Source organism: Hemitrygon akajei, chromosome 11 (genome assembly GCF_048418815.1).
Source record: "Hemitrygon akajei chromosome 11, sHemAka1.3, whole genome shotgun sequence".
Lineage (NCBI taxonomy): Eukaryota > Metazoa > Chordata > Chondrichthyes > Myliobatiformes > Dasyatidae > Hemitrygon > Hemitrygon akajei.
The window spans coordinates 110603745-110622151 of NC_133134.1; the positions used below are offsets into that span (position 1 = coordinate 110603745).

At 42.2% G+C, this 18407-nt stretch overlaps 1 protein-coding gene across 1 annotated transcript in view; it reads left to right on the forward strand.

Moving 5' to 3' along the window:
• nelfcd (negative elongation factor complex member C/D) overlaps positions 1-18407 on the forward strand; it is a 95628-nt gene that overhangs the window by 37191 nt on the left and 40030 nt on the right. The window contains exons 7-9 of the mRNA XM_073061506.1: positions 9813-9943; positions 14145-14310; positions 17319-17453. Coding sequence (XP_072917607.1) covers positions 9813-9943; positions 14145-14310; positions 17319-17453 — 432 coding nt within the window. The remainder of the gene's footprint in view (positions 1-9812; positions 9944-14144; positions 14311-17318; positions 17454-18407) is intronic.

Genomic DNA, 18407 nt, shown 5'->3' on the forward strand with positions numbered 1-18407 from the left:
CTCTCTGTTTAATTTTCTTTCAAAAATATTGCCGTAAAGTGCATCATGGCTTCCAAATGCAGGAAAACCACTCCTAGTGATAGCAGCAGCAAGAGGCAAAGGAAAAGTATTGATCTGGAATTGAAACAAAAGTTTATTAAACAATATGAAGGTGGAAAACCAGTGAATGCTATTGCTCGGGATTCAGGCATGTCGCACTCAACAATCACGACCATCCTGAAAAACAAAGAAAAAATTCTCGAAGCTGTTAAAGGATCGGCTTCACTGAAAGCTACAAGGTTCAGGAAAATGCGCGAGGGACCTATATCGGATATGGAGAGATTGCTAATGACATGGATGGAGGACCAAACACAAGAGAGAATTCCTCTCAGCACGTTGACGATCACTGCTAAGGCATGGAGCTTGTTCGAAATGCTTGAAGAAAAAGCAGGACCAGACTACAATATTGAGTTCAGTGCTAGCTCTGGGTGGTTCAAGCACTTCAGGCAACGTTTCTCACTCAACGTTAGTGTGAGTCTGTGAGTGCTGATGCAAAGGCAGCAGAAGAATTTGTTGAAACCCTAGATAAGCTAGAGGGAGGTTATTTGCCCCAGCAAATTTTTAATATGGACGAAACCTCCTTATTCTGGAAGCGAATGCCTGAAAGGACCTTCATCCATAAGGAGGCCAAGTCAGTGCCAGGCTTTATGGCTTTTAAGGACAGAGTGACAGTGTTGTTAGGAGGCAATGTTGCTAGCTACAAGTTAAAGCCAGTTGTTATCTGGCTTAGTGAAAACCCCAGGGCTTTCAAGTTTGGAGAAGGAAGTTTTTCGTTTGGAGAAGGAAGTCGGAGGATCAAAACGGGAGTGCGGCGGGAGCCATCTTGAATTTTACTTATTCTCATCGGAGTTAAGAGAGGCGTGACTGCGCAGGCGTGTGATGGCGGGCAGTGAAGCGGGGAAGATTTAAAAAGGGCAGCGTTGTTTGCGGACAGTGGAGTGAGCCTGGAGCAGAGTGAAGGCTTAAGGGCTTGGGCTCAACGGGCTTAGGCGGAAGCGGGCAAGGCAAGGTAGGTTGAGGTTTCAGTTTTTTCCTGTTATTTGAGGAAAGGGGAAGTATGAGTGTGAGGGCAGCTTGTTGTTCTTGGTGTTGGATGTGGGAGTTCCTGGAGTCTCCTAGCCTCCCGGAAATCCACATCTGTGCCAGGTACGCCGAGCTGCAGCTCCTGAGGGACCGTGTTAGGGAACTGGAGCTGCAGCTCGATGACCTTTGTCTGGTCAGGGAGAGTGAAGAGTTCATAGAGAGGAGTTATAGGCAGGTGGTCACACCAGGGCTACGGGAGGCAGACAGGTGGATCACGGTTAGGAGGGGTAAGGGGAAGAGTCAGGTACTAGAGAGTACCCCAGTGGCTGTACTCCTTGACAATAAGTACTCCTGTTTGAGTACTGTTGGGGGGGAGTCAGCCTACCTGGGGGAAGCAACAGTGGCCGCGCCTCTGGCACAGAGTCCAGCCCTGTAGCTCAGAAGGGTAGCGAAAGGAAGAGGAAAGCAGTAGTGATAGGGGACTCGATAGTTAGGGGGTCAGATAGGCGATTCTGTGGACGCGATCAGGAGACTCGGATGGTAGTTTGCCTCCCTGGTGCCAGGGTTCTGGATGTTTCTGATCGCGTCCGAGATATCCTGAAGTGGGAGGGTGAGGAGCCAGAGGTCGTGGTACATATAGGTACCAATGACATAGGTAGGAAAAGGGAAGAGGTCCTGAAAGGTGAATATAAGGAGTTAGGAAGGCAGTTGAGAATAAGGACCACAAAGGTAGTAATCTCAGGATTACTGCCTGTGCCACGCGACAGTGAGAGTAGGAATGGAATGAGGTGGAGGATAAATGTGTGGCTGAGGGATTGGAGCAGGGGGCAGGGATTCAAGTTTCTGGATCATTGGGACCTCTTCTGGGGCAGGTGTGACCTGTACAAAAAGGACAGGTTACACTTGAATCTTAGGGGGACCAATATCCTGGCGGGGAGATTTGCTAAGGCTACTGGGGAGACTTTAAACTAGAATGGTTGGGGGGTGGGAATCAATTTGAAGAGACTAGTGGAGAGGAGGTTAGTTCACAAATAGAGAAAGCTAGTAGACAGTGTGTGAGGGAGGATAGGCAGGTGATAGAGAAGGGGAGCGCTCAGACCAAAGATGTAGGGGAGAAGGAAGAAAAAGATAATAAAGTTGATTGCATTGTTAGGGATAAACAGAGAGGAAGAGGTGGAGAGTTTCTTAAATGCATCTATTTTAATGCTAGGAGCATTGTAAGAAAGATGGATGAGCTTAGAGCATGGATTAATACCTGGAAATATGATGTTGTAGCTATTAGTGAAACATGGTTGCAGGAGGGGTGTGATTGGCAACTAAATATTCCTGGATTTCGTTGCTTCAGGTGTGATAGAATTGGAGGGGCAAGAGGAGGAGGTGTTGCATTGTTTGTCCAAGAAAATATTACAGCGGTGCTTTGGCAGGATAGATTAGAGAGCTCATCTAGGGAGACTATTTGGGTGGAATTGAGGAATGGGAAAGGTGTAGTAACACTTATAGGGGTGTATTATAGACCACCTATTGGAGAGCGAGAATTGGAGGAGCAAATTTGTAAGGAGATAGCAGATATTTGTAGTAAGCACAAGGTTGTGATTGTGGGAGATTTTAATTTTCCACACATAGACTGGGAAGCCCATTCTGTAAAAGGGATGGATGGTTTGGAGTTTGTAAAATGTGTGCAGGATAGTTTTTTGCAGCAATACATAGAGGTACCGACTAGAGAAGGGGCAGTTTTAGATCTCCTGTTAGGGAATGAGATAGGTCAGGTGATGGACGTATGTGTTGGGGAGCACTTCGGGTCCTGTAATCACAATACCATTAGTTTCAATATAATTATGGAGAAGGATAGGACTGGGCCCAGTGTTGAGATTTTTGATTGGAGAAAGGCTAACTTTGAGGAGGTGCAAAAGGATTTAGAAGGAGTGGATTGGGACAATTTGTTTTATGGGAAGGATGTAATAGAGAAATGGAGGTCATTGAAATTTTGAGGGTACAGAATCTTTATGTTCCTGTTAGGTTGAAAGGAAAGGTTAAAAGTTTGAGAGAGCCATGGTTTCAAGGGATATTGGAAACTTGGTTAGGAAAAAGAGAGATATCTACAATAAATATAGGCAGCATGGAGTAAATGAGGTGCTCGAGGAATATAAAGAATGTAAGAAGAATCTTAAGAAAGAAATTTAAAAAGCTAAAAGAAGATACGAGGTTGCTCTGGCAAGTAAGGTGAAAATAAATCCAAAGGGTTTCTACAGTTATATTAATAGCAAAAGGATAGTGAGGGATAAAATTGGTCCCTTAGAGAATCAGAGTGGACAGCTATGTGTGGAGCCGAAAGAGGTGGGGGAGATTTTGAACAATTTCTTTTCTTCGCTATTCACTAAGGAGAAGGATATTGAATTGTTTAAGGTAAGGGAAATAAGTAGGGAAGTTATGGAAACTATGACGATTAAAGAAGAGGAAGTACTGGCACTTTTAAGGAATATTAAAGTGGATAAATCTCCGGATCCTGACAGGATATTCCCTAGGACCTTGAGGGAAGTTAGTGTAGAAATAGCAGGGGCTCTGACAGAAATATTTCAAAGGTCTTTAGAAATGGGGATGGTGCCGGAGGATTGGCATATTGCTCATCTTGTTCCATTGTTTAAAAAGTGTTCTAAGAGTAAACCTAGCAATTATAGGCCTTTAAGTTTGACGTCAGTGGTGGGTAAATTAATGGAAAGTATTCTTAGAGATGGTATTTATAATTATCTGGATAGACAGGGTCTGATTAGGAATAGTCAGCATGGATTTGTGTGTGGAAGGTCACGTTTGACAAATCTTATTGAATTTTTTGAAGCGGTTATGAGGAAAGTTGACGAGGGTAAAGCAGTAGATGTTGTCTATATGGACTTCAGTAAGGCCTTTGACAAGGTTCCGCAGGGAAGGTTAGTTAGGAAGGTTCAATCGTTGGGTATTAATATTGAAGTAGTAAAATGGATTCAACAGTGTCTAGATGGGAGATGCCAGAGATAACTGGCAGGTGGATAACTGTTTGTCAGGTTGGAGGCTGGTGACTAGTGGTGTGCCTCAGGGATCTGTATTGGGTCCAATGTTGTTTGTCATATACATTAATGATCTGGATGATGGGGTGGTAAATTGGATTAGTAAGTATGCAGATGATACTAAGGTAGGTGGCATTGTGGATAATGAAGTAGGTTTTTAAAGTTTGCAGAGAGATTTAGGCCAGTTAGAAGAGTGGGCTGAACAATGGCAGATAGAGTTTAATGCTGATAAGTGTGAGGTGCTACATTTTGGTAGGAATAATCCAAATAGGACATACATCGTAAATGATAGGGCATTGAAGAATGCAGTAGAACAGAGTGATCTAGGAATAATGGTGCATAGTTCCCTGAAGGTGGAATCTCATGTGGGTAGGGTGGTGAAGAAAGCTTTTGGTATGCTGGCCTTTATAAATCAGAGCATTGAGTATAGGAGTTGGGATGTAATGTTAAAATTGTACAAGGCATTGGTGAGGCCAAATTTGGAGTATTGTGTACAGTTCTGGTCACCGAATTATAGGAAAGATATCAACAAAATAGAGAGAGTACAGAGAAGATTTACTAGAATGTTACCTGGGTTTCAGCACCTAAGTTACAGGGAAAGGTTGAACAAGTTAGGTCTTTTTTCTTTGGAACGTAGAAGGTTGAGGGGGGACTTGATAGAGGTATTTAAAATAATGAAAGGGATAGATCAAGTTGACGTGGATAGGCTTTTTCCATTGAGAGTAGGGGAGATTCAAACATGAGGACACGATTTGAGAGTTAGGGGGCAAAAATTTAAGGGTAACACGAGGGGGAATTTCTTTACTCAGAGAGTGGTAGCTGTGTGGAATGAGCTTCCAGTAGAAGTGGTAGAGGCAGGTTCGATATTGTCATTTAAAGTAAAATTGGATAGGTATATGGATAAGAAAGGAATAGAGGGTTATGGGCTGAGTGCGGGCCAGTGGGACTAGGTGAGTGTAAGCGTCGGCGTGGACTAGAAGGGCCGAGATGGTCTGTTTCCGTGCTGTAATTGTTATATGGTTATAACATCAATAACCACACACTGCCTGTGTGCTATAGGAGAATTAAAAAGTCCTGGATGACACAAATGCTGTTTTAGGATGCCCTTCTAAACTGCTATGGCAGTGAAATGGAGAAAAACTGCTGAGAAGAAGGCATATTTTTCAAGATTTTGCTAATTGTTGATAATGCTCCAGGATATCCCCTTTTCATTGGTGACCTCCACCCCAACATCAAAGTGGTGTTTCTCCCACCAAACACCACCTCTTTAATACAGCCAATGGACCAAGGGGTTATTTCTGCTTTTAAGGCCTACCACCTGAGGAGGACTTTTGCTCAGGCTGTTGCTGCAGCAGATGACACTGAAACGGTTTTGGAAAGAATACAACATCTACCACTGCATAAAGAACCTTGCTTGGGCCTGGGATGAAGTAACCAAAGAATGCATGAATGGCATTTGGAAGAAAATATTGAAGTGGTATGTGCATGACTTTTAAGGGATTTGAAAAGGTTGAGGAGATTGCAAAGATTAATAAAGCTGTTGTCGATATGGCAAACAACAACCTGAACTTGGGCATAGATGATGAGGACATTAAAGAACTTCTAGAAGTGGTTCCTAAGGAACTAACAAATGAAGAGTTGCTGGAGCTAGACTCAAGAGCGAATAGCTGAAGAAGAGACAAGGGAAAAGGAAGCTGCAGAAGAAGAAGATGAACAGGTGCAGAAGAGGTTCACTGTTAAGCGGTTAGCCAAATTCTTTGCAGGCCTGAACAGCTTGCTGAAGAGATGGACCCAATCACAAAACACTTTTCACTGATAGAGAGGAATGCTCATGTAGTGTTTGTTGCATATAGAGAAATTTATGAAGAAAAGAAAAAGCAAACAACACTGGACATACCCCTGAAAAAGCCAGCACCTCCTGAAGAAGTGGAACACTGAGGAAGTTGAGAACAGTGATGTGGATGATCCTGACTCTCTTTGATAAATTATGTGTGATATAGGCTAAGAAAGTGTTTACATAAAAGTTTAAAAAGTGAAAAAAACTAAAAAGTTTAAAATGAAATAGAAAATTATAGTGTATGTATGTATTATAGTATGCAGTTTTAGTGTAAGCTCTTGGCTATTTAGTCAATACAGGTACACTTCAGTATGTACTCCATGTAGGTTTGCTAAGTATATAATATGGTGTTTTCACAACATCCAAATCACATAAGATCCGACTTCACAGAACGTATCGTGGACGTTAAGCGATGCATACCTGGATATCCTTTGTTATGGTAGCTGGAATGCACGCTGTGTTCAGCTGGCCCTGTCCCAGCAGTGTGTGCAGTAAATCGTCAATTTCCATGTCCCATCTGATTTCTTTACTGGTGGATTGATGAGGGTTACAATGATTTCAACACCCTTGATCAATCAGGGACTGATCAGCCCTTTCTAAACCCCTCTCAGTTTCTGTAGGAAATAAGGAAACTCCTGTGTTGCATGTCTACTCATAGTTTCTCCTCCTCCCCTGCTATCTTCATTTCAATGGAGTGGACTTGCCCACAGTCATGTTTTTGTCCTGAGGATCTTTCTTAACTATTGTTCAGTACCTGACTTCTGCTGATTATCCATATCCATGTCATTGAGTCTCCAGGACACTAACCCCCTTGCTTTATAAAAGGCCAGAAAAGTAATTGTTCTAACCTAACTTGTGTGATTTCTTGGATTCTAGTAACTTTGCAGCGAGTCCTGATTTTATATTTATAGACATGTGCTTTAGATTGCAGTTCCCTTACTATTCCATGTTGTTGATTGTAATGTGCCTTTTGCTCTTTGTGCAATCACTCGAATTGAGTGTAATGTTTTCCTAAGGGATCGTCTATTGGTGGGTCCTCAGGAGGCTGTTGAGGCCGATCCGGGATCCGCGTATTCCGGTGTAGTGTGGGCAGGAGTAAGTGGTGGTTGGGTCAGTCTTCCCTTTTGCAGCTGTCGTTTGCTCTCTGGCACAGGGAAGGTCTGATTCAATAATCTTGTGTTGGCAGATGACTAGTTCAGAATCAGGTTTAATATCACTGGCATATGTTGTGAAATTTGTTATTTTGTGGTAGCGGTGTATTGCAATACATAATAAAAACAGCAGTAATTGAAATAAGAAATATGTGTGTGTGTGTACTGAATTAAATAAATAGTGCAAAAAACATAACTAGTGAGGTGGATTCATTGTGCATTTAGAAATCTGATAGTGGAGGGGAAGAAACTGTTCTTAAAACGTTGAGTATGTGTCTTCAGGCTCCCGCACCCCCTCCTTAATGGTAGCTACGAGAAGAGGGCAAGTCCTGGATGAATGGAGTTCTTAATGATGGGTGCAGCTTTTTGAGATGTCGCTTTTGAAGATATCCTCGATGCTGGGGAAGCTAGCGCCCATGAAGGAGCCAGCTGAATTTGCAACTTCCTGCAGCTTTTCCTGATCCTTTGCAGTAGCCCCTCCGTACCAGACGGTGATGCAACCAGTTAGAATGCTCTCCACATTACATTTTGTAGAAATTTGCAGTAACATACCAAATCTCCTCAAACTCCTAATGAAATATCGTTGCTGTTGTGCCTTCTTTGTAATTGCATTAATACATTGGGCTCAGGATAAATGTTCAAAGATGTTGACACCCAGAAACTTGAAATTGCTCACCCTTTCCACTGCTGATCCCTTGATGAAGACTCGTGTGTGTTCTCTTGACTTCCCCTTCTTCAAGTCCTTGGTCTTACTGATGTTGAGTGCAGGGTTGTTCTTGTGACACTACTGAGCCAGCTGATCTAACCCACTCCTGTACGCCTCCTCGTCACCATCTGAAATTTTGCCAACGATAATTATGTTATTTGCAAATTTATCAGTGGTGTTTGAGCTGTGCTTAGCCATATAGTTGTGGGTATAGAGAGAGTAGAGCAGTGGGCTAAGTATTTCTGAAGTGCTGATTATCAACAAAGAGATGTTATTTCTGATCCGTACTGATTGTGGTCTCCTGATGAGGAAGTCAAGGATCGATTTGCTGAGTGAAGTACAGAGGCCCAGGTTTTGGAGCTTGTTGATTAGAGCTGAGGGTATGATTGTGTTGAACGCTGAGCTGTAATCAATAAACAGTAGCCTGACGTAGGTATTGCTATTGTCCAGGTGATCCTAGGCCGAGTGGAGAGCCAGTGAGATTGCACCCACAGTAGACCTATTGTAGGCTTAGGCAGGAGTTGATTCTGGCCCTGACCAACCTTTCAAAGCACTCAGTCGATGTGAGTGCAAGTGAGTGATAGCCATTGAGGCAGCTCACCCTGCTCTTGGGCACTGGTATGATTATCGCCCCTTTGAAGAAAATGGAAATCTCTGACTGTACAGTGAGAGATTGAAGTTGTCCTTAAACACTCCCATCAGTTGGTTGGCAGAGGGTTTCTGAGCCCTACCAGGTACACCATCAGGGCCTGATGCTTTGCAAAGGTTCACTCTCTTGAAAGATGTTCTGACATTGGCCTCTGAGACAGAGATCGCAGAGTCACCAGATGCTGCAGAGATTTTTCTTCTAAGAGCATGCATAAAAGGCACTGAGTTAATCTGGGAGTGAAGCATCACAGCCCTTTATGATACTAGGTTTTGCATTGTATGAAATAATGGCCTGTAAACCCTGCCAGAGCTGATGTGCATCCAAATCTGTTTCTAACCTCAATCAGAATTGTTTATTCACTCTAAATAGCCTTATGTAGGTCGTATCTGGACTTCTTGTATAGTTCTGGATCACCAGTCCTGAATTTCACTTTCTATCCCTGAGCAGACTATGAATCTCCTGGTTTATCCACAGCTTTTCGTTTGGATATATCTGGTATGTTCTCAAAGGCACACGCTCATCCACACAGGTCCTGATGAAGTTGGTGGCAACTGTAGTGCATTCATTCAGATTCGAAGATAAATTCCTTGAATATTATTCAGTCCACTGACTTGAAGCAGTCCTGTAAGCGTTCCTCCACCTTCCTTGACCATACTCTTTTTGTCCTCACCACTGGTGCAGGAATCTTTAGACTCTGCCTGTAAGCCAGAAGTAGAAGTGCAGCCAGGGGATTGGATTTCCAAAGTGCGTGCATGGGATGGCACAGTAAGCGTTCTTGATGGTAGTGGAGTTACTCAGATATTCCTTGATTTAAAAAGAAATGCTTCCCAGATCTAATGCTGATTAGTAAAAGGGTTTTAGATAAAATTACAATTGTATCAGTTTGTAGCCTCTGTTTCAGAGTAAATTAATCTAAACAAATATTTTTATTTTTTTACTTTATCCTGGCAAAGTATTGCTGAAATGAAGACTGCATTTCTTTTAGCATATGTGAAGTACTTAAAGAATGTCCCATACCTCTTCACTGCATTTATTATATTTTTTGAGTAGAGGATGTTACTTTGGGGAAGCATTTGGAGAAGACTGATCATAATTTCAAAGATATGAGCTAATTTCAGTGTTTAAAAAGGTAGCTTATCCCAGAGGAGCCATAAGGAAAATTCAATCTTAAATAAAGTTGCTGTTTCAACCTGGTTTCCCTCAGTAAGTCATAGACTTTTCTTGCTATTTTACTATTTGCTTTCTACTAAATAGGAACTCTTTTTTTCTGCTTACTTGAAGCTACCTTTGAATTGTTACATTTCTTGTGTAAATTGACTGTACATTTAATGTATTTTTTTCACAACACCGCTGTTGATAATTTCCACAGAAAATGGTATGTCATGGGGAGCACACGTACCTGTATGCTCAGTCCATAATGTCTGTGTTGGCCCAGGAAGAGCAAGGGGGTGCAGCTGTCCGAAGAATTGCACAGGAAGTTCAGAGATATGCACATGAGAAGTAAGTATACAATCAATCTATGAGACTTTGGCAAATTGTAAAGACTTTATTTTTAATCATAGACTGCTGACTCTTCATTCTTTTCCTGAATTGCTTGAGCATACATTTCCATTGCCTTTGGTCGTCCTGCATTACCACCGTCAGGTGGGGCTCATCCATTTCTTCTGCCCATGATCACAAATCGTCTTGCATTGCCTCATACATGGCTACTTGTCATGTTCTATTACCAGCACCTCATCCATGGGCACTTTCAATCATTCATACATTGGCACAGATCATTTTGAATAACCTCTTGCAGTGGGCAATAACAATCTTCTTTTACATATCTCACACATGACCAATTGTAATAAAAACAGAACTGCACATCAGATCAGGTAGCAGAGCTAACATTTCAGGTCAAGCACTTGTTGGGCTGCAGGGTGGGGAAGTAGGGGTGATATCTCTGATAGGGTAAAACTGGGTGCCGATGGGGGCACAATATTTAATTCTGCAAATTCAGGTAACAATTTCTATTTGCATCAATGGTCCACGTGTGATACTGACTCAGCTCAGTTGTGTTTTTTTCTCATCTGGGAGTGAAGGACCTCACCAGCCTGTCAGCGATGTCCCTCTACTCTGCATTTCTCAGCTCCTACATTCTCTTGTCAGTGTTCTCGCTCACTACCTGCTGCTGTTCACCCAGTGACCATTACACATTATCTCACTTTATCCTATCCCAGACATCCCTACATCAGTAGATATAGAAATGGGCAAAATAACTTGCGTGTCACTCAGACCATTCACTTGCCATCTTTTAGTGCTACATATATTACCACGTGCCTCTGATATGGTCAATTTCCATTACTTCATGCGTGGATATTAGTCACCTAGCATTACTTCATCCTTAACTTCTTGTTATCTGGATACAGATTTGCTTGTATTACCTCATGCATAGAGACTATACAGCAATTTTTTTGCTTGCATTTTTGGGTTTTGGACATTGTTAACAAGACTAGCATTTATCGTTCCTGCTTAATTGCTGTTTGGATGGTAGTGGCAAGTCACCTTCTCGAACTGCTGCAGCCCCTCTTGTGGAGGTGCTGCCACAGAGCAGTTGGATAAGAAGTTCCAGGACTGAGACCCAACATTGTATCTTAGAATACTTGCAAGGGGAATGTAGAGTTGGTGACAAGTTTCTGAGGTGATGTTATCGTAGCTTTGGTGAGTAATTACAGTGCATTTTGTTCATGCTGTACGCTGAACAAGTGAGCAAGAGTGCGGGTAATCCATGATTAAAGTGGTTTAGGGTTGGCCATTTGAACAGACAACTTTGTCTTACATGATATCAAGCAACTTGTGTGTTATTAGATCTGCAAGTGCGGAGTATTCTACAATGTTCTTGGCTTCTCTCTTGTAAATGGTGGAAAAATCTGTGGCATTAGAGGTTGGGTTACTTGCTCAGGACACCCAGCTGCATAACCATGGTTAGTACCTGTAGCTTTCTGGTCAGTGGTGATACCCCAGAATATTAACTCAACGGTAGTAATGCCACTGATTGTCAAGGATAGGTGGTTAGACTCTTGTTAGAGGAGGACATTGCCTGACACCTTATGTACATTGAAATGCACAAAGAATGCCTTACTCGTGACAAATCAGATCGGTGAGGATTGTGTTGGGTAGCCCGCAGGTGTTGCCACAATCTTGGCACCAACATAGACCGTTACTTGCCGCTTAAGGACTTGCTGTATGCAAGCTTGAGCTGCTTCATTTACTAAGTGAAATTAAGCTATGCTTAATTCTGCGTGCAATTCCTCAGTACACAAAGCAGCACAATACATGGCAAACGTCACCATTTCTTACCTTTTGAAGAAAGGTTAGTCATGACTGAAGGAGCCACAAATGGTCAAGCCTAGGACACGTGCTCATAAGAAACTTCTGAAGTGGTGGTTTGGAAGAATTAGTAAGTTTTGGGGATGCTAAGTTGGTGCCAAAATTGTGGTCACACCTGAGGGCTACCCAGCATAGTCCTCGCCAATTTGATTTGATACAAACAATGCATTTCTTTGTACGTTTCAATGTACATGCGACAAATAAAACTAATCAATAACAGCCTTTGTGTGATGCACAACTTAAACCATTGGAAAGTTACCCCCTTGATGCCTGTTGACTTCAGTCTGAGCAGGGCTCCTGTTGATGCTACACAGTCAAAAGCTGTAATTAAGGGCAGTCACTGTGCCCTCTCCTCTGAAATACAGCTCTTTATTTGATTGTAGTGAAGTCTGGACATGTGTAATCCTGGTGAAACCCAAAGTCAGCCTCGGTGAGCAGATTATTGGTTAGTGCCACTGGATGAATTAAACAATTGGTTTGTTTTTGTCACATGTATTTGAATACTGTGAAAAGCTTGCTTTGCATATCATCCATACGATCAATTCATTACAAAGGTGCATTGAGGTAGTACAAGGTAAAACAACGACAGTGTAAAATTTACTTTATTTAGCGATACAGGCCCTTACAGCCCTTTGAGCCACGTCGCCCCAGCAACCCCCACAAACCCGATTAACCCCAACCTAATCATGGGACAATGACCAATTAACCTATGGACTATGGGAGGGAATGGGAGGATGCGGCGAAAGCCCATGCAGTCCACAGGGAAGGCGTACAGAGACTCCTTACAAAATGGCCCCGGCATTGAATTCCGAACTCCAGAACGCCACAAGCTGTAATAGGATCAGGCTAACCACTACGCCACCATGGCATCCATAAAAAAATGAAGTATTACGGACTGAGAATGTGTAGTGCAGGTAGACAGTAAATTGCAAGGTCACAACAGGGTCGGTTGTGAGGTCAAGAGTCCAAGAGGACTAGGGGGCCATTCGGTCAGTAGTCTTTAACAATGGGAGGAGGCTGACCTTGAGCTTGGCAATGGATGCTTTCGGACTTGTGTATCTTCTGCCCGATGGGAGGGAGTGGGAGAAGAGAGAATGTAAGGGCTGCGTGGGATCTTTGATGATGCTGGCCGCTGGACTGAGGTTCAACAGTGATATCACTGTTGAAGGTACCTTTAGTTAGTCTGCTGAGGGTTCCTGATGTAGCTGGATTAAACTTGTGAGCAGAAATATGTCTGTGTTTGCATAGAAGCTGGTGCAATTACTGAATCTGAAAAGTTTGATAGAGCTGAATGTGGTCCCACATTTTGAATGTTTGGATTTGTCTTATCCCAGAAGTTCTGCTGTGCTTTGCATCAAAGTTCAAAGTGAATTTATGATCAATGTCACACATATACAACCCCCTACTGTTATCTTGCTGACTGATTACTGTTATCTGCATGTTAATTTTTTACATGAATACCCAGATCTGTCCGAACTCTTATTGTTTAAAAAGTATGCCCTTCTGTTATTTTTTTAAAAAAATTCTGTCAAAACAATAACTGTGGTATCATGACTAGTGACAATAAACAGTGAGGTGCCCTTTACTTCAGATTACCATAGCTCTATGCTCAGTTGGCCTTTGGGGTGTGATTGGATGTGAAACTTGCGTTTGGGTCTGACCTTCTTAACTAAAGGAGGGCATATCTGCGATGATGGAGTACAGCAGAAGTTCTCAAATTGATTCTTCAGATAGCAGGTTTAGTAAAGTGGAGAGTTTAAGCAGACTGAGTTTAGAAGAATGATCTTATTGAAATGAACAAAGTTCCTTAGGAGCTTGACAGAGTAGATATGGAGTTGATATTTTCCCTGGGTGAGATGGACAATATCTAGGAATCACACGTTCAAAAGAGCAGGTTGGCCTTTCAGAATAAAGATGAGAAGAACTGATGTGAATAGCGAATCTTTGGAGTTCAATATGCAAGGTTGTCTTCTAGGTTTAATTGCTGAATACATTAAAGATGCAGACTGGTAAATTTTTGGAAATTAAGACAATATGTCATGATACTTCAGTGTCAGTGATAATAAGCCTGATTCTGATTCTTATTCCAACAGTGATAACTTGCTAGTGATCAAGAATACAAGCATTGGCTGACTTTAACTTCACTAATGCTGGGATAATGAGATTCTTTATGTAATTGCTGTAAACTCAACATAAAAGCAAGCTTCCACAGTCCATATAGTTCTTATGTTGTGTTGAACTGCTTGATTTCAAACAAAAATTCGTAGCCCTTTGCGCAGTTCCCTTTCGAGTCATAAGGAAAGTTAATGCTCTTTGTACTACCTTCCTACAGAGGTCACGATGCCAGTCAGATTACTTTAGCGCTGGGCACAGCTGCATCTTATCCCCGAGCTTGTCAGGCACTGGGTGCCATGCTATCGAAAGGAGCACTGAATCCTGCTGATATCACAGTGTTATACAAGATGTTCACAAGCATGGATCCACCGCCTGTAGAACTGGTAAGAAATGCTCGCAGGCACTTGTTTAACTGAGACAAGAAGCCAACCTCCAAATACTGGGCTCCCCTCAATTTCCCAAATACATTGGATTCTGGTTATTTGAGCTATTGGTTTATGGGGGCAGCTACGTATTAATGGACAAATTCTGATTCTGACCTAACAGGAAAGTCACAGTGGTTGGATCTCTGGCACTGGGTCTGCCTCAGTGCCCAGAAGGGAAGTGGGGAGAAGAGGAACACTGTGGTGATAGGGCATCCATTAGGGGAATGGGCAAGAATGAGATTCCTGGATGGTATGCTGCCTCCAGGATTCCACAGTCTGGGATATCTTGGATTGAGTCTTCACCATTCTTAAATGAGAGGGTGAACAACCAGAAGTCGTGGTCCATGACATGGGTAGGACGAGTGATGAGGTTCTGCATAGGGAGTTAGGTGCTAAGTTAAAGGGCAGGACATCACTGATCTACAGATTGCTACCCGTACCACATGCTAGTGAGGCTGGCACTAGAAAGATTATACAGTTTAATACATGGCTAGGGAGCTGGTGTAGGAGGGAGGGTATAAGATTTTCAGATCATTGGCTCTCTTCCAGGGTAGGTGGGACCTGTACAGAAGGGATAGTTTGCACCTGAACTGAAGGGGGACTAATATCATAGCGGGAAGGTTTGTTAATGCTGCACGGTGGGGTTTAAACTAGAGTTGCAGGGGATGCCAGAACAGTTTGTGGAGGGCCAACTGTATAGACAAAAGAGAATCAGTTGATCTTGTGTACTTGGATTTTCAGAAGGCCTTTGACAAGGAATCACATATGAGGCTGCTTAACAAGCCCATGCTGTTACAGGGAAGAATCTAACATGGATAAAGCAGTGGCTGATTGGCAGGAGGCAATGAGTGGGAATAAAGGCAACCTTTTCTGGTTGGCTGCTGATGACTGGTGGTGTTCCACAGGTCACCACAATAGTGTTGGGACTGATTCCTTTTATGTTATATGTCAGTGATTTGGATGATGGAATTGATTGATAGCTTTGTTGTGAAGTTTGCAGATGATATGAAGATAGGTGGAGGGGCACGTAGTTTTGAGGAAACTGAGAGGCTATAGAGGACTGACATAGATTAGGAGAATAGGCAATGAAATGGCAGGTGGAATCCATTGTTGGGAATTAATGGTCATGCAGTTTGGTAGAAGAAATTAATGGTTTGACTTTTTTAAACAGAAAATACAAAAAAAAACTGAGCTGCAAAGGGTATGCAGGATTCCCTAAAGGTTAATTTTCAGGTTGAGTCTGTGGTGAGGAAGGCAAATGCAATGTTAGCATTCATTTCAAGAGGACTAGAATATAAAAGCAAGGATGTAGTTTTAAAACTTTATAAAGCACTGGTGAGGCCTCACTTGGAATATTTTGAGCAGTTTTGGGCCCCTTAGAAAGGGTGTGCTGACACTGGAGAGGGTTGAAAGGAGGTTCACGGTAATGATTCCAGGATTGAATGGCTTGTTACATGAAGAGTGATTGATGGCTCTGGGCCTATATTCACGAGAATTCAGAAGAGTGAGGGGTGACATCATTGAAACCTACTAAATGGTGAAAGGTCTTGATAGAGTGGATGTAGAGAGGGTGTTTCCGATGGTGGGAGAGCCTAAGACCAAAGAACACAGCCTTAGAATAGAGGGTGTCCTTTTAGAATGGAGACAAAGAGAAATTTCTTTAGCTAGAGAGTGAAATTCTTTGCCACTGGCAGCTGTGGAGGTCAATGTATATTTATGGTAGAGGTTAATAGATTCTTGATTGGTCAGGGCGTGAAGGGATATGGGGAGAAGGCAGGAGATTGGGGCTGAGAGGAAAATTGGATCAGCCATGATGAAATGGCAGAGGAGATTCAATGGACCAAATGGCCTAATTTTGCTCCTGTATCTTATGGTCTTATGAATGGAGTGTTATTTCCAAGTGAAGACTCAAATCCCTTGTTAATTTTCCAGCAGAAGTTTATTTTTGACCTGATGAACATATTCTCTTTAAACTACTGTTTTAAAACTGACAACATTCACATTATTTCTATCCAATTTTCCAAAATCCAAATTTAGAACCTTGGTTCTGGCTGTGCTTGTTTTGCCAAATTTGAGGGTGCATTTACAGAAATGGGCATTGTCTTGCATTTCATAATGATTAAAAAAAGTTTGAAAACAAAGTTCAAAATACATTTATTATCAAAGTGTGTATGCATTATACAACCTTGGGATCATCTCTGTACAGGCAGTCACAAAACAAAAAAATCTAATAGAACCCTTTAAAAAAAGACAGTCAAACACCCAGTATGCAGAAAAAGAACAAATCGTGCAAACAATAAAAATAAGCAACTAACATTCAGAACTGAAGTTCACAGAAGTGAGCCCACAGCCACATAGCCAGTCACAGCTGATCCAGAAGCCCAGCAGTTGCAGACTCCAGCTTTAGTTCAGTGCAAAGACGAATAAACCTTGTGGAACAGGAAATTGAACCCTGGCCCGTCGTTAGCCTCCCCTGACCTTTTCAACCTGACCAGTCACTTGAATGGGTCAAACCTTGGGTTGTTCCTCGCTCTTGGACCTGATTCCTGCTGCTTTGATACACTCTCAGGTCTGGCCCTGCCACCTCAACCCAACCTTTCCAATATGGCCCAGTGCTTAAATTAACTAGCAGCAGCTTGTTCCTTGCTCTTGGGCCCAGGTCCTTTTGTCTTGACTCTGCTTGGCCATTTCGAGTCCATTCCAACAGTGGCCAAACACTGGCTCGATCTGCAGCCTCAGTTTAGCTTATACATGCCACGCTGCAAAAATGCCAGGTCGTATAGCCAGTTGAAAAGCTCCACTCCAAAAGGGAAGTTACAGGCTATCAATTGCAGTGATCTGTTTTGAGAAAAAGTAGTAATTTCAGTAAAATTCCTCCTCTTTTTCTGTTGAGATTATTTGTTATGAACTTACTCTATTTTACTAGAGATGTCTGTATCTAACTGTATGTTTCCTTCTCATTCCAGATTAGAGTCCCGGCTTTCCTTGATCTTTTCATGCAATCTCTCTTCAAACCGGGTTCCAAAATCAATCCTGAGCATAAACACAAGTATATCTACATCCTAGCCTATGCAGCAAGTGTGGTGGAGTCATGGAAGAAGGTTAGATTTAAATTTCACATATGGTCATCGGAGTGGGGCTGAGAAGCCCAAGTACGTACTGTGTTCGTACAATATAATTGTTCACTGTTTAATTATCTTGTTTATGTCATCCCGTGGCCATAATCTGCTCCATGCATTGCTCATTCCTGGCCGATCCATATAGCTGCCAACATGGCTGTGCAACTCCTTATGTTCTCCTAGAGTCTTCACTCTGTTATTCATTTGGTAAGAGAGAAAAAAATAATACCTGATGCACCTTTTTATGTAGCATTCTCTATAAAATACTTAGGATTTCAAATAACATTTATGATGTTTTGAAAATTATACGACTTACATCAGCACAGTGGAAGTGAATTTGCATCTTGGTCTGTAAAACAGGTGGAGTGTTAATTTTCATTATACCATTATTTGAAGGCAACCACTATCCTATATATAAAAGCACAGGTCAAGTTTTAAATTTACACAAGAATACAAAGAAGTAGGAGCCAAGAGGAGGCCCTCAAGCCTGCCCTGTCATTCAGTTAATTGTCTGTGCTGAACTGCCAATGCTAAGACCTCTTGTGGAGTAACTCTTCACAACAGCTTACCAAATGCCTTTTGAAAATCCAGTTGTACATCTTCAGGTTGTGTTTTATCCAGTGTATTTGTACAACCTCAAAGGTTCATTTATTATCAAAGTATACAACTTGAAATTCTTCTCCAGGTAGCCATGAAACCAAGAAAGAAAAAAGAGGCAGCACTATCGTTAACCTCCAAAATCTCTCCTCTCCATACAAAAACGGAACAGGCACATCAACCCCCAAATCCCTCCTCCCGCACAAAAAATGAACAAAAACAGAATAGTACAGGCACATCAACTCCCAAATCCCTCCTCCCCACACAAAAAATAAGAAAGATTGGACGAAAAACACGGAATATAAAAACTATAAGACAGGAGAAAAGGCTATAGTCCAA